Here is a 17,852-nt window from a genome sequence, read left to right as displayed (position 1 = left end):
TCCCTGCTCAGGTGTTAAGTACGGAATTTCGGTTGTACTTTTCATGAGACAGAGCTGCGGGGATTCGGACGACTACATGCACTCATTGCACATCTTGATCACGCTTCCTTACCTAAATTAGTCTATTTGAGAATAAAACAGTGGCGGGAAATTGTGATTCATTCTGTGTGGCATCAAACATCCAGCGTACTAATTATACTCGAAGGGGGTAATCGGCATCATCTAGGAGTTGAATCTTTTGCACTTATAAGGGGTGCATGTTTATAAGGTGCGCAGAACCTTTCGCACTATTTTATGCCAAATACATAGTTCAGCTGCAACCGATCATATATCGGTAGATGGGAAAATGGCAAACCGTTGCAATATTCGGTTTCTGTTTCAGATGTGCGCATACTTTGTTCTTGCCCTGCATTACGCCTCATTATTTGGAATGATTCCGTCTTCCACAGCCGCCGATCGATGTTTCGTGAAGGTGGTATGCGGAAAGTGCCTTCTCAGATATTGCTTTTGGTATATGTTTGTGCTCGGCGTCTTTTGCCATCAGCTGACACCTAAATCAGTTGCATATCCGCATATTCCTCGTTCCTGCAATCTGACATGCTTTTTTGCGACATTAACACCTGCGAATTCTGCAATATCTACAAATGAATACTTGCTCGCTGTTCCCCATACGCATGGGAAATTTGTACACAAGAAGACTTTCTTCGTCTCAACCACTGCTTTTATTTTCCCTGCACGCGCTGGAAATTTGCATACGACATAGTTTCTTCTTCTTGAACGCTGCTTTCATTTTCTCCAAACGCTTTGGAAATTTGAATGCGGGAAGGCTTTTTCTTCCCGATGCAGTGCTTCTAATCCTTGCATTTTTTTGGCCATTGTGTTTCTCAAGCTCACTGTCCTTACACACACACACACATATATATATATAATGAAGGTGATGTTCAGAAGCTGTGTTCAAAAGTTCGGTAGTGAGTTTTCAGTGAATAAACCCAAATTAGGGTTCCCACAACATGTTTCGACTATTTTTACAAAGATGTCTATTTATGTGTCTGCATATGCGTAACCAATTTTGCATCCAAAATAATTATTATATCAAGCATCTAAAAGTTTCTATTTCCCGTATTTAAGCACACATTAAGAGTATTAAGTACACTTTATTCACATTAAGAATTAAATCGATTTTTAAGCAATTACACATTAATGGTATTTCATTTATTTGATGTGAGTAGAAATAAATTTCCTAAAATTGAAACTTTTTCTGTACATTTCAGGGAAACGAGTTATTAAACTCGAAAAAGATGATGCGCTTCGTCTTTGACTCGGAAAAAAATGAAGCATTTCTTTAATGAGGTAATGTTTTTGAGGAGAAACACTTTTTATTTGAATTTAAGAAAGTTCCGAATTTTTAAAGCCGCAGTTCATACCATGTTTCATAATCTTAAGTAGCTAATTTAGGCCATATGAGCTGACAAAAGTCAATTATCCTTTCTCTTCTTGCATAAATATTCTTGACTATTAAAAAATTCAGTTTTTTCTAGCATCAGAAATTTCAAAGCTCACGCTCTGTTCATATTACTTTTGTGTCCGAATAACTGTTCAAATTCTAGCCACTAATGTCAATCAGATGTATTATTTCAAAGAAATCATACAATAAAGAATCTGTATGTATGAATGTTTCTCGCATTGTGGAAAAACGAATGCACCAAGAGCCACCGAAATTTTGATACACGTTGTCTTCCAATCGAGCATGGATACCAGAAGCCCAAATATAGAATTTATTTTGGTTAATTTCGTATTTTGTACATATTTAATGAATTTTTGTTAACAAACCGAGTGATTTGAAAGAGAGAAATGACAGCATTATTCGAAATAAAACATTTTTATCTTCAGTGCCCCAGACGCTTGCAATTCTGCAAAATGATATTTATCTTTCATTCTTTAATCCACAAATTCGGCAATCTGGAAGAAATGCGTTATCACTGTCTCAAATAGAATACATATTATCTTCACGCACCAGAGTATTGCAGCTCAGTGAAACATAAGATATTTAAATTTCAAACTAAACCCTTCTGTTACGAGATACCTGATTAGAAATATTAAATATTTTGATGAAATGGTACTAGATGGATTCGTTAAAATCATTGTATACGTTTTTTTATGATAACTTCTTTAGGCGAATGGCCGCTTCGGGGGGCCAGTTTTCAAAGAAATAATATAGCGAATATATATATAAAAAAAGAAATGTATGGCAACTTCTAATAGTCTATCGAGAACTTTAAAGGTATGCTACTTTTAAATATTTTATGATTTTGCTCTTGAATTTCGTGTGGCGTAAGGCCGTAAGCGACGTTAAATAATAAAGCTAAAAAGAGAAAAATAATTGTGTTGGCGCAGGAATGAATCCAAGAGCAGACTGGTAACAAGCAATGCTGAGCGAGAGCATAAAGACGTTGAAAAATCCTTTAATGAACCTCTATCAATCCTATTTACAAATCTAAATCCTTTCAGATTATTTTTTTCCTTTTCTTCCCCTACCCCCTCTGTGTTAAAATTCAACTTTGTCAGAAATGATTATCTGTGATTCAGTTTAACTCTATTATTTATTCAAAGTGAAATCATGACATAATATTAAAATTTCTTTGCAACGAAGAAAGCAACGACAATAAACAGAACAAGAACACATCACAATGTTTAATAATCTAAATTTTTTTTTGTTTTTTTGTACAGGAAGTCACCTAACGCTTTAGAACAATTGTAGAATTTTTCATACAGAATAAATATGCAGTTTACAGGCTACCGTGACAGACTGGATACATGGACCGGTTTTTATCGGTATTTTGACACTGAGCAAGTCATTTTTCCAAAGTTTTAAACTTCTATAAATGACAGGGATCACATTTTCATGAAGGAAAATTAATGTTTAAACGCGTGCGTCCGAGGAGGGTTATGAGGTATTTGCAAGAGTCGTATGGCATCTTTGAAGCAGCCTCGATGTCCTGTGACGTCATAGGAATCTGGTCTCGGAATCCGTGTTTGAAAGAGATGCCACAGCAATCGCTGGTATATGGTTTTTAAGAACTGAAATAAAAGACAGACGTTAAGGATGAAAAAAGCATATATAAATATACGTATATTATGTAAGATAAAAATACGTATATTAAAATTATAACTTTAATTTCCAATAGTGCTTCAAAAGTACATTTTTAATTGGTTATATATCAATTCCAACTTTCCATTCTAAAAAAAAGTAATTGCTTATAATAAATGCCTCTAAACTGCGTTATTTCATAATCAATTCTATTCGCGTGATTCTTACATAACGCTAATGATGAAGATACTGACATAATACTACAACCAATAATAATTTCAAATTTAGAAACTGACACTCTATCTTAACGAATAAAAAATGTCATTCTGAACGGGAATGTATTTTAGACGCATCACATGCTGGATTCTCTCTCGTTTCTGCGCTGCCAACTCGCTTGTTGTAGGCTGTACTGTCTTTCATCAAATCTCTATTGTTAAATAACGCAGAGTTTGTCTTTTTGTATGATTGTCCTATTGTGAAAAAGTGGCTACATTTAGAGCCACTATATTTACAACACATACAATCCTCCACCGGAACATGTGCACCTCGAAGCCCGAATTTTGAATTTTTTTTCGTTTATTCTATATTTTGTGCGAATTTAAGGAGCATTTAATTAAAAGCTTAGATACTGAAAAGCTTCCTGTGGCCACTCGGCAAAGCGTACAAAATTTATTATTCAAATTTAATCAGAAAACTCACCGATGTGAAACAAAAATGTATTTCCATTCGACAAAAACCCAATATATTTGTTTATGCATTAAATGTTATAAGCTGGTTCAACAAATACAGCGGTTATTGGATAATAATTTTTTGAAGGATTTTGATCAAGCAGTTACATGAAATTAACAGAACACAAAAATAAATTTTCAACATTTACAGAGAGAGATAAAGTGACTGTTTGCTGCAATCAAAGATTTAATAAATTCTTAATATATTGTTGTGTGCGTACGGGTTCGTATGCACATGTCCGATAATAGGTCAACAAAATTTGTTCTCTCTCTCTCTCTCTCTCTCTCTTTTTTTACAAATGGCGGGCACTTGCCTATAACGGTATTGGCCAGAAGTGGTGACCAGTTTATTGTGGAGGGACCTAACAGGCAGCCACCGTTACCTCCTATGAAGGGAAAGACAATTTTACATCCATGCCTTCTCCGCGATTCGAACCTGGGCCCTTTGGTATCCTCTAACCTTTATACCGTCTGGGCGACACAAAATTTGTTCTTATCACAAGAAATGTAACAAAACGCCAGGTTCTGGTAATTTCTATTTTCTCGAGCTTTCTGGAAAGGAAAAGAGTAGAATTACAGTTATAGCTAACACGCAGTTACATTTACTCAATTTAAATATAAATTACGAGATATCTATTTATTAAATGCACGTGTTCTTGTATTTTTACTTTACTTTTTACTTAGCTTTCTCTTAAAACTCGTCATGCGCTGCATTGCGGGGAAATAAAACAATTTTAATTATAATTCTACTAAAAATAGCTAACTAAATACAAAATCCGTAACAATATTATGTAAAAAATAAAGAGGCTGTTTTGGCATTTTCCAAAGCAAAATACTTTCTAATCTCTCATTGCAAAATCAGCTTAGGGATCTCGAAATTTGAGGCGGTAATATAAGTAATGTTATTTATATAGAACGAAGGAAAAGATTTGAAGACGATTGTTTTATACAGAAAATAGAACGTCAATTGTTTATCCAAAATGTTACGTATAGTAAAAAGAAAAATATAAATTATTTCAAATTTTATATTTATTTATATAAACTTTAGATGATTTCTGTAGGGTGTTCGAGAGGGAGGTTTTAAGCCAGTGTACCTGGAGTGTTTTTGTAGGGTGTTCATGTTTATATGAGTGATATATTATCAATGGATATAGTTTTCAAAATTATTTAGAATTGATATAGGATGCACCATCGTGTATAAACAGTGTTTTTACCCTTGCCCCTTTATCCTGTCTAGCAAGAATTGTAACTATACATATGAACGAATGTAAAAGAAGAGGTCAATTTTTTTAAACATGGAGAAAAAATGTACAAAATTTGGTTGCAGGAATCTGAAAGGGGAAAAATAAGCAACATTATTAATCGGAAAGGGGAAAACCGTCATTTGTTACGTTTACATGGAAAGGAGACTCCAAACAAATTTTCGAAACAGTTTATATTGCTTCTAATGTTTTTAAAGTTGAATCAATGGTAACCAGAAAAAGTCCGCCGATGCAGAAATCAGTTGCAGAGTCCTTATATACATCTAAAACAACAATAACTAAAATAATAAACCAAGATTTACAGCTTTGAAAAGCTAAAAGACTTAATGTTCAACAACTTTTACCGAGGTACATGGCTCGACACAGAACAATTTGTAGGACCCTGTATGAAAATTATTTACCAGGAGGTAAATGAAAATACATTGAGACCCTTGATGAAGCTCGGATTTACCTAAATGACTGTAACAAGAAAAGTATCGAAAATGAAGAGATAATATGTACAAATCTGGTTCCATTATTGCAAAGAATGTTTCAGTGATTGGTTTATGATTGTCACATGATTATCTTACAGTGAGAAATTAATAAATAAGAAGAGTGGAAAAATTGTTAAACAAACGAACATATTACCAATGGAAAGTTTTGCGTCTGGTATTTGCAGAAAAAATTGAAAATTGCATTTCTTTACACCAATAATTATCAAAAAAATAAATCTTCATCGAGACAAGGCAATAAATCGTACTTAAAAACGTACCATTGCATTACTTGGAAAAACTAAATGATACAGGTATTGCATATATATTTATCTTTTCAACGTATACCTGCAAAGTTCACTGACATTTCACCTACACTGAAAAGCTATACGGTAAGGAGAAAGAGAGTACTTTACAGTTGTTTCTCTGAAAGAAAGGACGTATTCTATGATTAAACTTATTATTGTGGCATGATTTAATAATGCATTAACGAGCTAAATGTATCTTTAAACTTCGACGCGTATATTCCACTTTCATAAAGAATGGAATTACAGCACTTACGCTATGAAACCAATATATTCGTCGAGGCATCAAGATGACAAACTATTTACAGAGAAAAGAAATTGATACTTGCCGTGTGTTCTAAAAATAAGTTAAGTATTATTTGCCATAGGCTCTTTTATGTATAAGATATGAAGCTGCAAACTTCTTTTGGGGAAACCGTACATATTTCAGATAAAAATAATATACAAAATGATCAGATTTCATTGGAGATGCAAGAGAACATAAACGGAAACATTTTCAGAAGGAATTTTCATTACATTTTGCAAGTTATTTCAGTGTGTCATTTATGTTTAACTTTTTAGTTCAAAACTAGAATTTTGTTTCGAATTCGCAGCTTTTCTCTATTATTACATAATAAAAATATGTATGTAGGTATGTTCCTTACATCATCAATAATGATATTACTTAGAGCCACCCAATTCTGAATAAGAATTTGCTTTTTATTTATTTCACATTTTGTACGAATTTAATGAATTTTTGATAAAAACCTCTGTAGTTTAAATCAAGCAGTGGCAACATCGTTCTAAATTAAACACATTTATCTTTAGCGCTCCAGATGTTTGCCAATCAGAAAAATATAATAAATTTATCTTTCAGTCTTATTCAACAAACTCGGCTTCGAAAGCAATGTGTTGCCACTGCCCGAAACAAAATGCTTTCATCTTCTAAGTGTCACCCTATTGCCATTCAGTAAAGCGTAAGGTGTTTTAATTTTCAAATTTAATCTGTCTTTTGATGATTAATTAATTAAGGGATTTAAAAGCAATAAACGAAGTTCCTAAGAATACAGTTTACTGCTTTTTAAACTGATGGATTTAAATAAAAAGGCCTTTAAATCGTGGCATGTCTAATGAGAAATATTAAATTGTTTTATGAAATAACAATACCTGAACTCATTAAAAATATCAAACACTTTTGTTTCTTTGTATAATGCTAATTTTCGACTGTTGGCCATGCTAAAGGAAAGTATAACAAAAATGTGCTACATTCTAAAGTTAACAAATGATTTACGGTTCTATATTCAAGTTACAGGAATAATACTACTATTTAAAGAATTACTGATCTTAATTTAGTATTTATTCAAATGTAGTTGAAGCTGATCAGATTTCATTACATACTAATCATGGAACATTAGAATTTTGTCTTTCGGTGCTAACTTATATGAGAATTTAGTGATTTTTCTCGTGTACAACATATGAAGCAGTTTACTTTAAAATATTCTATTAGGAAACCTCCGTATAGAAGATGATTAGTTTCTAAATGCTTTTGCAGTAATTTAATAAACTAATCCAGTTTATGAGAATTTAGTGATTTTTCTCGTGTACAACATATGAAGCAGTTTACTTTAAAATATTCTATTCGGAAACCTCCGTATAGAAGATGATTAGTTTCTAAATGCTTTTGCAGTAATTCAATAAACTAATCCAGTTTAGGTAAGTATCCTCAGCATCCTAAATTTGGGAGGGTGGTAAAGCATATAGAGTGCATAGAAATTTGTTTTTATGTCTTCGATCGCTCGAGGGTTTTGATAATTATAATGTAATTGTACGTAGAAACTTTATTTGTAACTCAGAATAAGTTTATCACAATAAAAAACTGAAATTCGTATACTTTTGTCAACAATAATAATGTCAATCCGCGAGAAAATCAGATGTGAATCCAAGGTTTTTCAGTTTATTTAAAATAGGTATTAAAACTACCTATTAAAAAGACGTATTATCGCGTTTACAAAATCGCGTTTTGAATTTTAAATAAACTGAAAATACTAATTTGCACGTTGCTAAGAGACATCTTACCGGAATCTTGTAAATTTCTTAGTCTGTCGTATTAAGTTTTTGTATCGTGCCAATTAGCGTACACGTGACTTGGCAAGTGATTTTCTTGACAGAACCGTTAAGATATTTGTTTTATGCGCTGCTTTAGGAATTACTAATGATGCTGCTGTTCATCAAAGCATAACGAATTTAGTTCATTATTTAGATTTAATCTGTCACTAACGTTTTAACAGGATGAAATATTTAAAGATTTAAAGAAACTTTTAAAGAAAAGATTTAAAGCAATAAACACTGTTCTTTAATAATTAAAACCCTTATTTTTCTTTTATAATTATGTATCAAGCTAAAATAATTAAAATACTTTTAATTAAAAATATTTCCAGCAGGTAGGTAAGTTTTATGAATATTTGAAGCATTAATGTGATTAATAAAAATATTTTTAACACCAAACATATGTTCTAGGAGCACAAATCTCGAAAAAAAATCACAATTTATATTTTGAGGATACGAAAGATTACAAATTTCTTTTATCTGGGAATGGATGTTTTTAATGATTTATATAAAAATTTATACAAGCGTAAAATTTAAAATTTTTTAAATACATTTTTAAATTGTTGAAGACTATTTTTTATGAAAACCGAATTATATTAACACACTAGTTGCTAGGAAAAAGTCATTAAAATATTTATAAATGAAAGAAATAGTTACTTTAAAATTTTAGAACTTCCTTAGCATTTTTGTGCAAAATCATTTGATTTTCTTTTATTCTTTCAATGATCGTTTTCAAAAATTTGTGCTATCAAAAACTTCTTTTTGTCATTAATTCTGCCATTTAATTGAGCTTTTTTCCCCACCGTGCTGCGGTCATGAAATGGATCTATAGTTTCCAAAACTGCTGCGAGTTAGTATTTTCATAATCTTAAATGAGCGAAATGAAAATTGTATTTTATACTTTATTCCAAACATCTCGGACTACATGTTTACCATGAATGAAAATATTTTGTAAACGCGAGAATACGTCATTTCAATAGGCAGTTTTAATACCCACAGAAAAATAGATTTTTTCTTCTTTCTTTGAATGTATGAAGTCTTTAGTTTTACAATTTTTTAAATCAACCTTTTAAATTCAAGCCTACGGTTTTTGAATTTATGAAGCTCTCAGCTTCCGTACACAAAACCAGAGCTTGGAAAAATATTTTATAAGCCATTACGCTTGCGCATTTACTTTCCTTGCAAAAAAGCTGTCGTCATAACTATATAAATTTCATGATAGTTTGTGGTGGTTGCGCCATGTGTTGGCAAGAGTTGGCAGCATAGTAGTTTCCATTGGAGAGTTTCAAATGGTTGACGCAAATGCAAATCAATACGGAAATTACCTTTTATTTTGCATTCAAATGAGGTTCAATGTGGCTGCCGTTGTTGTGGACCACATATTGCAGTCTGTGCACTGTATGCACAACAGCAGAAAGTAACATGTCTGCAGGAATCTCCCGTACAGTCCGTGATATTTTATCCTTCAACGTAGCCAGGTCCTGGACCACTCCTTGATAGACCTTGGACTTAAGGTAACCCCATAGCCAGAAGTCGCATGGGGTAAGATTAGGCGACCGAGGTGGCTATGCAGTTGGAAAGTAGCGGCTAATGACTCTTTCTGTTATGAGTTTCTGTCGTAGCATCTGTTGTACCCTTACAGCAACGTGTGGAGGGGCTCTATCTTGCATGAAAATGATTTCCCTAGCCATTGTCTTTGCTGAAGTGCCGGAATGACAAAGCTGTTCAACATGTGGCGATATTTCTCTCCGGTAACAGAACAGGTTTCCGGGTCCTGTCGGGGTAATGTTCTCATAGAAGAATGGACCTACGATAAATTCCGCTGTGAACCCACACCAAACAGTTACCTTTGGTGAATGTAAGGGAATTGCTGTGACTGCATGTGGTGGTTTGTCATCCCAAATTCGGCAGTTCTGGGTATTCACAGTTCCATTCAGGTAAAAGGGCCTCGTCTCCCCATAAGATTTTCCACGGCCAAGCATCATCCATCTCCATTCTGGCAAAAAAGGTGAGAGCAAAAGTCAATTGCTTATCATGGTCGGGGTACAGTAACTCCTGTACACGGCTGATCTTGTACGGATAGAAGTTGATAATCTTTCGTAAGATTTTCCATACCGTATTGTAAGGCATATCCATATTCCGAGCTACTCCAAGAGCGCTAGAGGTGGCAGCAATATTGTCTGGTCCTCTGTCGACAATCGCCGTGGCAACTGCTTCGATTGTATCCTGTGGTACAGGTTTTCGTCCTCTGCTTGACGGAACCTTCAGAGAACCTGTTTTCTCAAACGTCGTAACCATTGCTTTTAGCCCATTAACTGACACAGGACCGTTACGCATTTTTTTGTGCGTACTAAAAGCACGAAGAGCGGCTGACGCGTTGCACTGGTTGAGGTAAAAGAATTTGACCAGTAACGCACGCTCGACTAAAGAAGGAGATATTGCACATAAACTTTCAATCCGATTGATTCGAAACATAACATATTGCCTTTTAAAACCCAAGAAGTTGGCACTTGCGAATGGATGTAACGTGAAATTTGAATAAAGAACTTCTTCTTCTGCTTGCCTCTTCTGCGTACGTGATATTGCCGATCACGAAACTATCGGTGTTTATGTAGATGTTACGCTTTTTTAAAAGTGTTGCCATATTGCACTTGAACTAAATCAGAAAATGTACATAATAAAAGGTAATTTTATCCCGTATTAATTTGCATTTGTTAACACTCTATTTTCTATTACACAGCGCCAAATATTCCCCTGGCGGTGACTTTTGGAACTAATTTTTTTTTTCCCGGAATCCTTCGTCCCCCGTCTTGTTTAATCTTCCTACAAAATGTGGCGTCATTCTCGCAAATAGATCGCTCTACAGAACACTATGAGCACTGTCAGTTTAATTATGGCCACCCGTTATATTGAAACCATTCAGTTGTAATGACTTTCGGACTTTTTGCATCCTTTCCAAGAACTGGACTGTTGTCATCCCTTCCCAGAATAGGTCTGAATAAATCAATATTTCTATGGAATTGGGAATTAAATACTGAAAAATCAAAAGAAAAGGGAAGACAGCGATATAAAAAAACGTCACAAGAATAAAATGGATCTTACATCGCGCTTTGGAATGTTCCGCCGACCTAGAAAGAAAGAGGGATCTTCAGCAAAGGGAATGACATTGGACCGGGTGCAGAACACCCTGGGTAATGCACTTCCTCATGCAGTCGGGTCCTCTCTTCCGGAAGTCGATTTGTAGACGCCAAGGAACGACTCCTGAAGGCTGCACCACTTCCTCTTGCGAATCGAAGACCGGCGCTGTGGGAAAACAATAGCGGAAAATATTAGAATTTTTCAAATTTAGAAAGAAACAGAAATAGGTAGTGTCCAAGATGTTCAACGCATAGATTTAAGTTTCGCGTTTTAATTTAATGCGTAGCAAGAAAGCTTCATTTGCTGTATTGAAAATTCTGTTAATAATATACATTCCTCTTTCTTCTTGCTTGTGAGAGAGAGGTGAACATGAGTTTGCGTGCATGTGTGTGTGTGAATTAATGATCTTCAATCATCGACACCATATGCATTGAAAAAATTTTTACTTTAACATCAACCGATGGAAACTTCCGTAATACCTTCATTCCAAAAATGTATAAAACTAAAAGACTGTGTGGTATTTATTATTCGTTGACCGCAAAGAATAGCTGATGGATCAAATCGAAAGTTTGCACTTGGGTAGTTAATGCTTTTGTTTAGTTCATACCTCAAAATATTCAGAATGTCTATTCTATTTACAACAAATATCAGAGAAACTGTGCAAAAATACTGTTACGAATTTGGTATTTAAAAAGCTAATGTTAGTTCAATTATAAATTAAATGGTTTTATTTCCCGCGCAGTGCAGCGCGTGACGAATATTAAAAGAAAGCTAAGCCGGAAAATTGAAAATACAAGAGCGAGTGCATGTAACATTTAAAAAATATCTCTTTTTGATTTTAAAATCTTATAAAAGGAGGAAAACCTCTCAGTTCGAGTTAGTTACTTAGTTTGTTGTTTGTCTAGAAAACTGCTCTTGTTGACTGTAGCGAATTCGCGGATTAGCTTTCTTTAGCTGTTTTGAATTAAGTGATATTGAACGTTTAGTAGTTAGAAGATAACTACTGTGATATATTGTGATACTGCACGATTATTTGAGGACATTTAATCATATTTGTTGTGATAATAATAAATTTTCTTCATTTTTTTTTATCGGACTTGTGCATTCATTTCGTAACGAACCCGTACGCACGCAACAATACTATTAGAAACTTTCTGGAGATTTTAATAATAACAGACAATATAGCATTCTTCAAACTAGTTGCTAATCCAAACATGGGCAGTAAAATTAGTATTTAGATAACAACATTTATGCAGTAAAATATAAAACAGTGATCCCAAACTGATGAATTTTCTAGCTGAAGTCTAAAGGCTAGAAATTTCTATTAGTTATACTTCGCAATTCAGACGTGTTGACAGCTAAATATTAAATTTTAGACTGACATTGGTTTCATCTAATTCCAATCAAGTAATTCCAATTTCAATCCCAATCAGGTAATTCAATTTTAATTCCAGTTTTAAGTTTCATGTTATTTTAATTCCAAATCCAGTAATTAGAATGAATTAATTGTTAAATAAATTTCTTTTAACATTAACCGATAATTCCAGTTTTAGTTATCATTTTGAATTCCAGTTCCAAATCAGGTAATTCCAATAAATTATCTACTGGAAATCTGTTGATCTGGTACCCTGAATTATAGAAATAAAACGATTATTTCGATGTAAATAAATGCTTTTCTTTACTATTCTAACTAGATCCTTATCATCGATATTGTACAAGAACATCTATCATTGTCACATTGGACTAACTCTCCCATGCGAAAATATTTACGTTTTTACGATTCTTTTCTAAATAAACTGTACTCTTATATATATTAGTTTGATTTTCATAAATATTTGGAATGTTTATGGATTTTTGAACCTTTTTTATGTTTAATAAATTCTTGTTACACTGGTTACTAATTCTTACCTAGGTGTGATATAGTCCACTGCCTAATGCACCCTCAATTTTCACAGCATATATTGCCGTCTAACTAGCCTCTTCTTTTAGAGAAACATGTATTAATTAATCGCTATTAATTAATTATCAGCAATCATAGTAGTAATCCTTATATATATATATAACTAACATTTAAATTCTTAAAATGTACTTTAGATGTTCAGCATAATTTAGCACATATTTTATGAGTTCATATACTTTTGATAGTTAAAAATAGTTCCAGATAATATTGACATAAATATCTTTTTAAATATGAGCCAAAAAAGTTAGATAAACCAATTTTCCAATTTCTGCGATAACAGCAATGAATTTCTTTTAAAAGAATTATTCAAATGCGGAATCTTTTATGAAATGGCCTTCAATTAGCAAAAAATCGTTCTTTTTTTTAAATTTCATTGTTTTTTTAAAATTAGGTTATTACTTGTTTAAAAATTTTAGTTTTAACATTGATTAAATTCTTTTTTGCATTTACTGTATTTTATGAAATTTGTTACTTATGTATTTCAAATTTTGGTCTTTGAAAAATTGGTTCTAAATTCCTTACGTTATGTCTTTACTGATATATATATATATGTAATGATATTTTTAAATCAATTGATTAAATTAAATCCTAATAATATTGCTTAATAATGTGTTGGCGATTCTCTACCTAAATTGCATCCCTGTTCCTATATTTTGGCGAAATCCTTTCTTTAGTATAAAATATATTAACCTGTTGGCGCCCGCCAAATTGCCAAACTCATAAATCTGTCATATTACATAAAGTCCTTTAGAACACTCCTGATGAGAGGATAGCGTCACCTCGTGATTTCAATTAATATCGCTGATTGGAGGAGCCTCGTGACGCACACATATGTATAAGTAGGGCTTCTGTTCAAGGTACGATTAGAACGCTTGTGAGATGGATGCTAAAATAAACCTACCACTTTATATTCCAAAATTTGTCTCATTCCTGTTGCCCCAGCTGCACAAAACAAATGATGTATGAGAAATTACATTTCATATATATATAAGATTAAAATATGTAAATCGGCTTTGTAATTTAATTTAACAATAGCCTCTTTATTCCTCCTTTTTACTTTAGGCAGTTCCTCTTTATTCTGAAATAGTAGTAGTGCCTTTTTCTGAAAACGTCATTATCAATCTATGTCACATGGGTTGCGTTAACGCTCACGTCGTAGCTAATTCGGAACCTGAAATCAAAATTTCGAGAACTGAAACTTTTCTCTTAGTAAGCAACCTGAACCAAAACCTTATCTCGATGAGCCTCCACACTGGACAGCTGCGCTCCTTACTTTCACATCTCTTCCTATTAAGTGTCTAATTCTCTGTGCTCTCTTCACATAACTATAGTATCAAAATGTAAATGTTCTTTAACAGGCACGATTACAGTGTCAGTTGAGTTGTGGCCACAAATGTAAATTGAAACAAAGTTGAATATTTAATCTTACTCGGATGACACGTTTCCTCCTCAATACGGATCTACGTTCTACGCCATCAACATTACTACGTCATTTTCATCAAAATTAGTTGGTAGGATTGGATCACGTACTACTAATCTCAATGGAACATTTATTCTTTAACTGAATTTCGATAAAATATCTACAAAAGGCAAATAAATGTGCTTCTTTATCTAGAAGTTCATAAGTTCTGACCCTTAGTGAAAATGAAACATAGAATTTATTTCGGCCACCTCAACAATATTTAAAAGAAAAAAGTGTGTTTTAAATCATCAGTGATTTAACACTTAAGAGATCCAGGGTTATAGTGTGGTTCAAGGTCATCGATCTGAGTTTAACATGCTTCAAGTAAATGCGACAGAAAATTAAAATTTGTACTTCCACTTTTCCTAATGAAACGAAATTATTAAATATACTGCGGACTCTATATTTTGCATTTAAATTTTGGTTTAAGTCTCTGCAATTTGATTGTGGATTTAAAAAAAAACATAAAATTATTGTTCAACGAATGAAAAGATGACAATTTAGTACTTTTAAATGGTTTTGAATGCGTGAATTTTGTGAATATTTTTAATGTTATTTCGTAATGCATTTTTAATGTTTTGAATATTGTTATCATAGTTTACACCAAATATTTTTTTTTAGTCATGAAATAGTTCATTTGGTCATTCATGAATGTAACTCAAAATATTTTACAGAATAGAAAAACTCGCAATAAAATTATTATTTTGATATTTGAACACATAGTGTTATTTCTTGTATTGGATTAAATGTATAGCATTAGTGAAAGATTAAAAATTATATGGTATTAGAAATTCGAATTTTGCAAATTTGGTTTGACAAATTAAAGAGTTTCTAAGATTTTATTTAGAGAAGGTTATTAACTTAATTGATATGTATTTGTATTAATGTTTAAATACCTTTGAATTAATATTTTGAATTCTGAATTATTTAACAATGGAATTATTGTTTTAAAATTTTAATTCTAAGAATTCTCTGATTACCGTAAGACTGAAGTGAATATAAACGCTGAAGGCTGCCATCTTATAATTTTTTAATATATAATTATTATATTTCTTATAGAATAAAGTTTATTTTTTTATAAATGGAATGTTCCAGTGAAGATCAAAAAGGTCGGTGGCATTTAAATGAAGAACAGAGGCCTTATTTATTTCGGCAATTCAGAAGCAACTGCCTGGAGAATCATTTTAACCGTTGGTGTAAATGCATATATCAGTTTGTTAATGTAGATTTGCCCATAAGATGGATATGTCTGTATTGAGAGAAAGTTAGGGACCTTCCAGTTTGTTCAAAATAAGTAAATTAGAAATATCGATAACAATAGAAAACATAATTTTAGTAGAATATTTCAAATAATGTTTCTAATTTACATTGTAATATTTTGAAATTTCTTGTAATTTTTTAAAGTAATTAATAAATGTGTTTAAAATTCTTATATCTGAAAAGTTTTAAAAGCCTTCTCTTAACAGATATAATTAAAAAGTTTATTTATTTTTTTTTATATTCACAAACTTATGCGGTCCATATATTATAATTTTAAGGCAGTGTAAAATTTTATTTAAAAAATTTAAAAAAAAACTTGAATATACAAATTATGCATCTTAACTTTTAATCTTTGTATATTTTTTTTATTCAAATTATTTTGCAGATTTTTATGGCCGTAACTTATAAATTGAAAATTACGCAATATTGACAGCCAGTTACCAATTTTAAGGACCGAAGTTTTTTAGTTTCTATTGCATTTAAGCATCCCACAGCCATCAATAAGATGTAACGCTGATTCACTTTGTGAGGAACTGCTCTTTTTTTATCAACGTTTATTTTGTTATATTACTAAATTTTGTTACTTTTATATGTTTATTAAGTTCAATTTTATGTTGCTGTACAATTAAAAAGATGTGGATTATTTTACAAGTGTTAAATAATTAATTTTAACACAAATTTCATAAATAGGTAAAAGAAATGTTTGGCTGTATATTGAGAGAAATAATTTTTACGAAAGACTTTGAAGCCAAGAACTGAAAAATATTATAGTTATGATATTCTGTAGAGACATTAGGTAATTTTGGAAGCAGGAAAGACGAAAAGTGAGCAACCGCCTTCACCGGGAATCGATCCGCGGACCTGTGGAATACGCACCCAGCGTGCAGGCCACCACGAATTCAAGCAAAGTTTTTAAAGAACTGAGAACTTTTGCAGGTATTTTTTGAAAACATTAGGACATTTCTTACAGTATTTTTACAGAAAAATGAACATGCAGACATTCAAAATTTCAGTAGATTTTTCAATTTTCATTTATTGTTAAAATGATATCCACAACATTTTGTTACCTAAAAAATTATTTATATCAAGATATTATGTATTTTTTTCACAACTGTATTTCCCTTGTTTCTCGAATGCTTTATACCTTCTTCTAAAAAGGCTTTTCTGTCTCCAAGCCATTTCTCTTTGAAGGGAAGGGTTATGTAAGACAAAAAACATAAATCGGCTTTATAGTTTAATTTAAAAAATAGCCTCTTGATTTCTCATTTTTAATTTGGGTATTTCCTCTCTATTATAAAAATAGTAATGCCTTTTCCTGGACTACGTCATTTACAGATAAATCTATGTCAAATGGCTTGCGTAACGCTGATGATGTAGCAAATTCGGAACCTCAATTCAAAATTTCGAGAACTGAAACCTCTCTTTTAATAAGCAACATAAAGCAAAACCTTCTCTTGGTAAGCCTACTTATAGAAATAGCCTTCGCTATTTCTCTCTGCTCCCTTCTTTTCGTAAAAGTATAAAAATGTAAATGTTCTTGAATCGGCACGATTAGAGTGTTATGTAAATTTTGGCCAGAAATGTCAATTGAAGTAAAAAGGAATATTGAATCTTACTCGTCTGCCAAGTTTCCCCTTCAGTATAGATCTACGTTCTACGCCATCATCAAGATTGCTACGTCTTTTTAAGATATATATATATACAAATATATATGTGTATGTATGTATAATGTATATCCACTCCCTTATTCGGCCTAAAGGTCCTTACACTGCTTATATTTTCGTAGTCGTTGGTCATAGTCATACACTTCCAATTACAGAAGTGTTTTAAATGACAAAAATATTCCTGTTTTAGCAATGTTCAAATTTTTAAAAAAATTAATTTTTTAGAAAAAAACGAAATCTAAATTTAATGCGATCTCTGATTCCTATACTTATGTACGGGAAAATTTTATACTCGTTATGAAAATATAAAATTGTAAGAAATTTGACTCCCGTACGACAAAATTGAACCGAGATATTTCATTTCGAAATTTGCAATTTTTGATGTTATTTTCAACTTACCTGCAGGGACTGGTTTCTTAAATTCGAATAT

General features: G+C 32.2%; 1 protein-coding gene across 1 annotated transcript in view; it reads right to left on the bottom strand.

Moving 5' to 3' along the window:
* Positions 1-2,669: 2,669 nt before the first annotated feature.
* LOC118204019 (uncharacterized) overlaps positions 2,670-17,852 on the bottom strand; it is a 174,261-nt gene continuing 159,078 nt past the window's right edge. The window contains exons 3-4 of the mRNA XM_085824543.1: positions 11,041-11,241; positions 2,670-3,078 (exon numbers count right to left, since the gene is read on the bottom strand). Of these exons, the coding sequence (XP_085680669.1) occupies positions 11,087-11,241 (155 nt within the window). The 3' untranslated portion in view covers positions 2,670-3,078; positions 11,041-11,086. The remainder of the gene's footprint in view (positions 3,079-11,040; positions 11,242-17,852) is intronic.

The sequence above is a fragment of the Stegodyphus dumicola genome, chromosome 9 (genome assembly GCF_044657685.1).
Source record: "Stegodyphus dumicola isolate Sdum_Otavi_A_Nest chromosome 9, ASM4465768v1".
Classification (NCBI taxonomy): domain Eukaryota; kingdom Metazoa; phylum Arthropoda; class Arachnida; order Araneae; family Eresidae; genus Stegodyphus; species Stegodyphus dumicola.
This window is presented reverse-complemented; position numbering and strand designations above follow the sequence as displayed.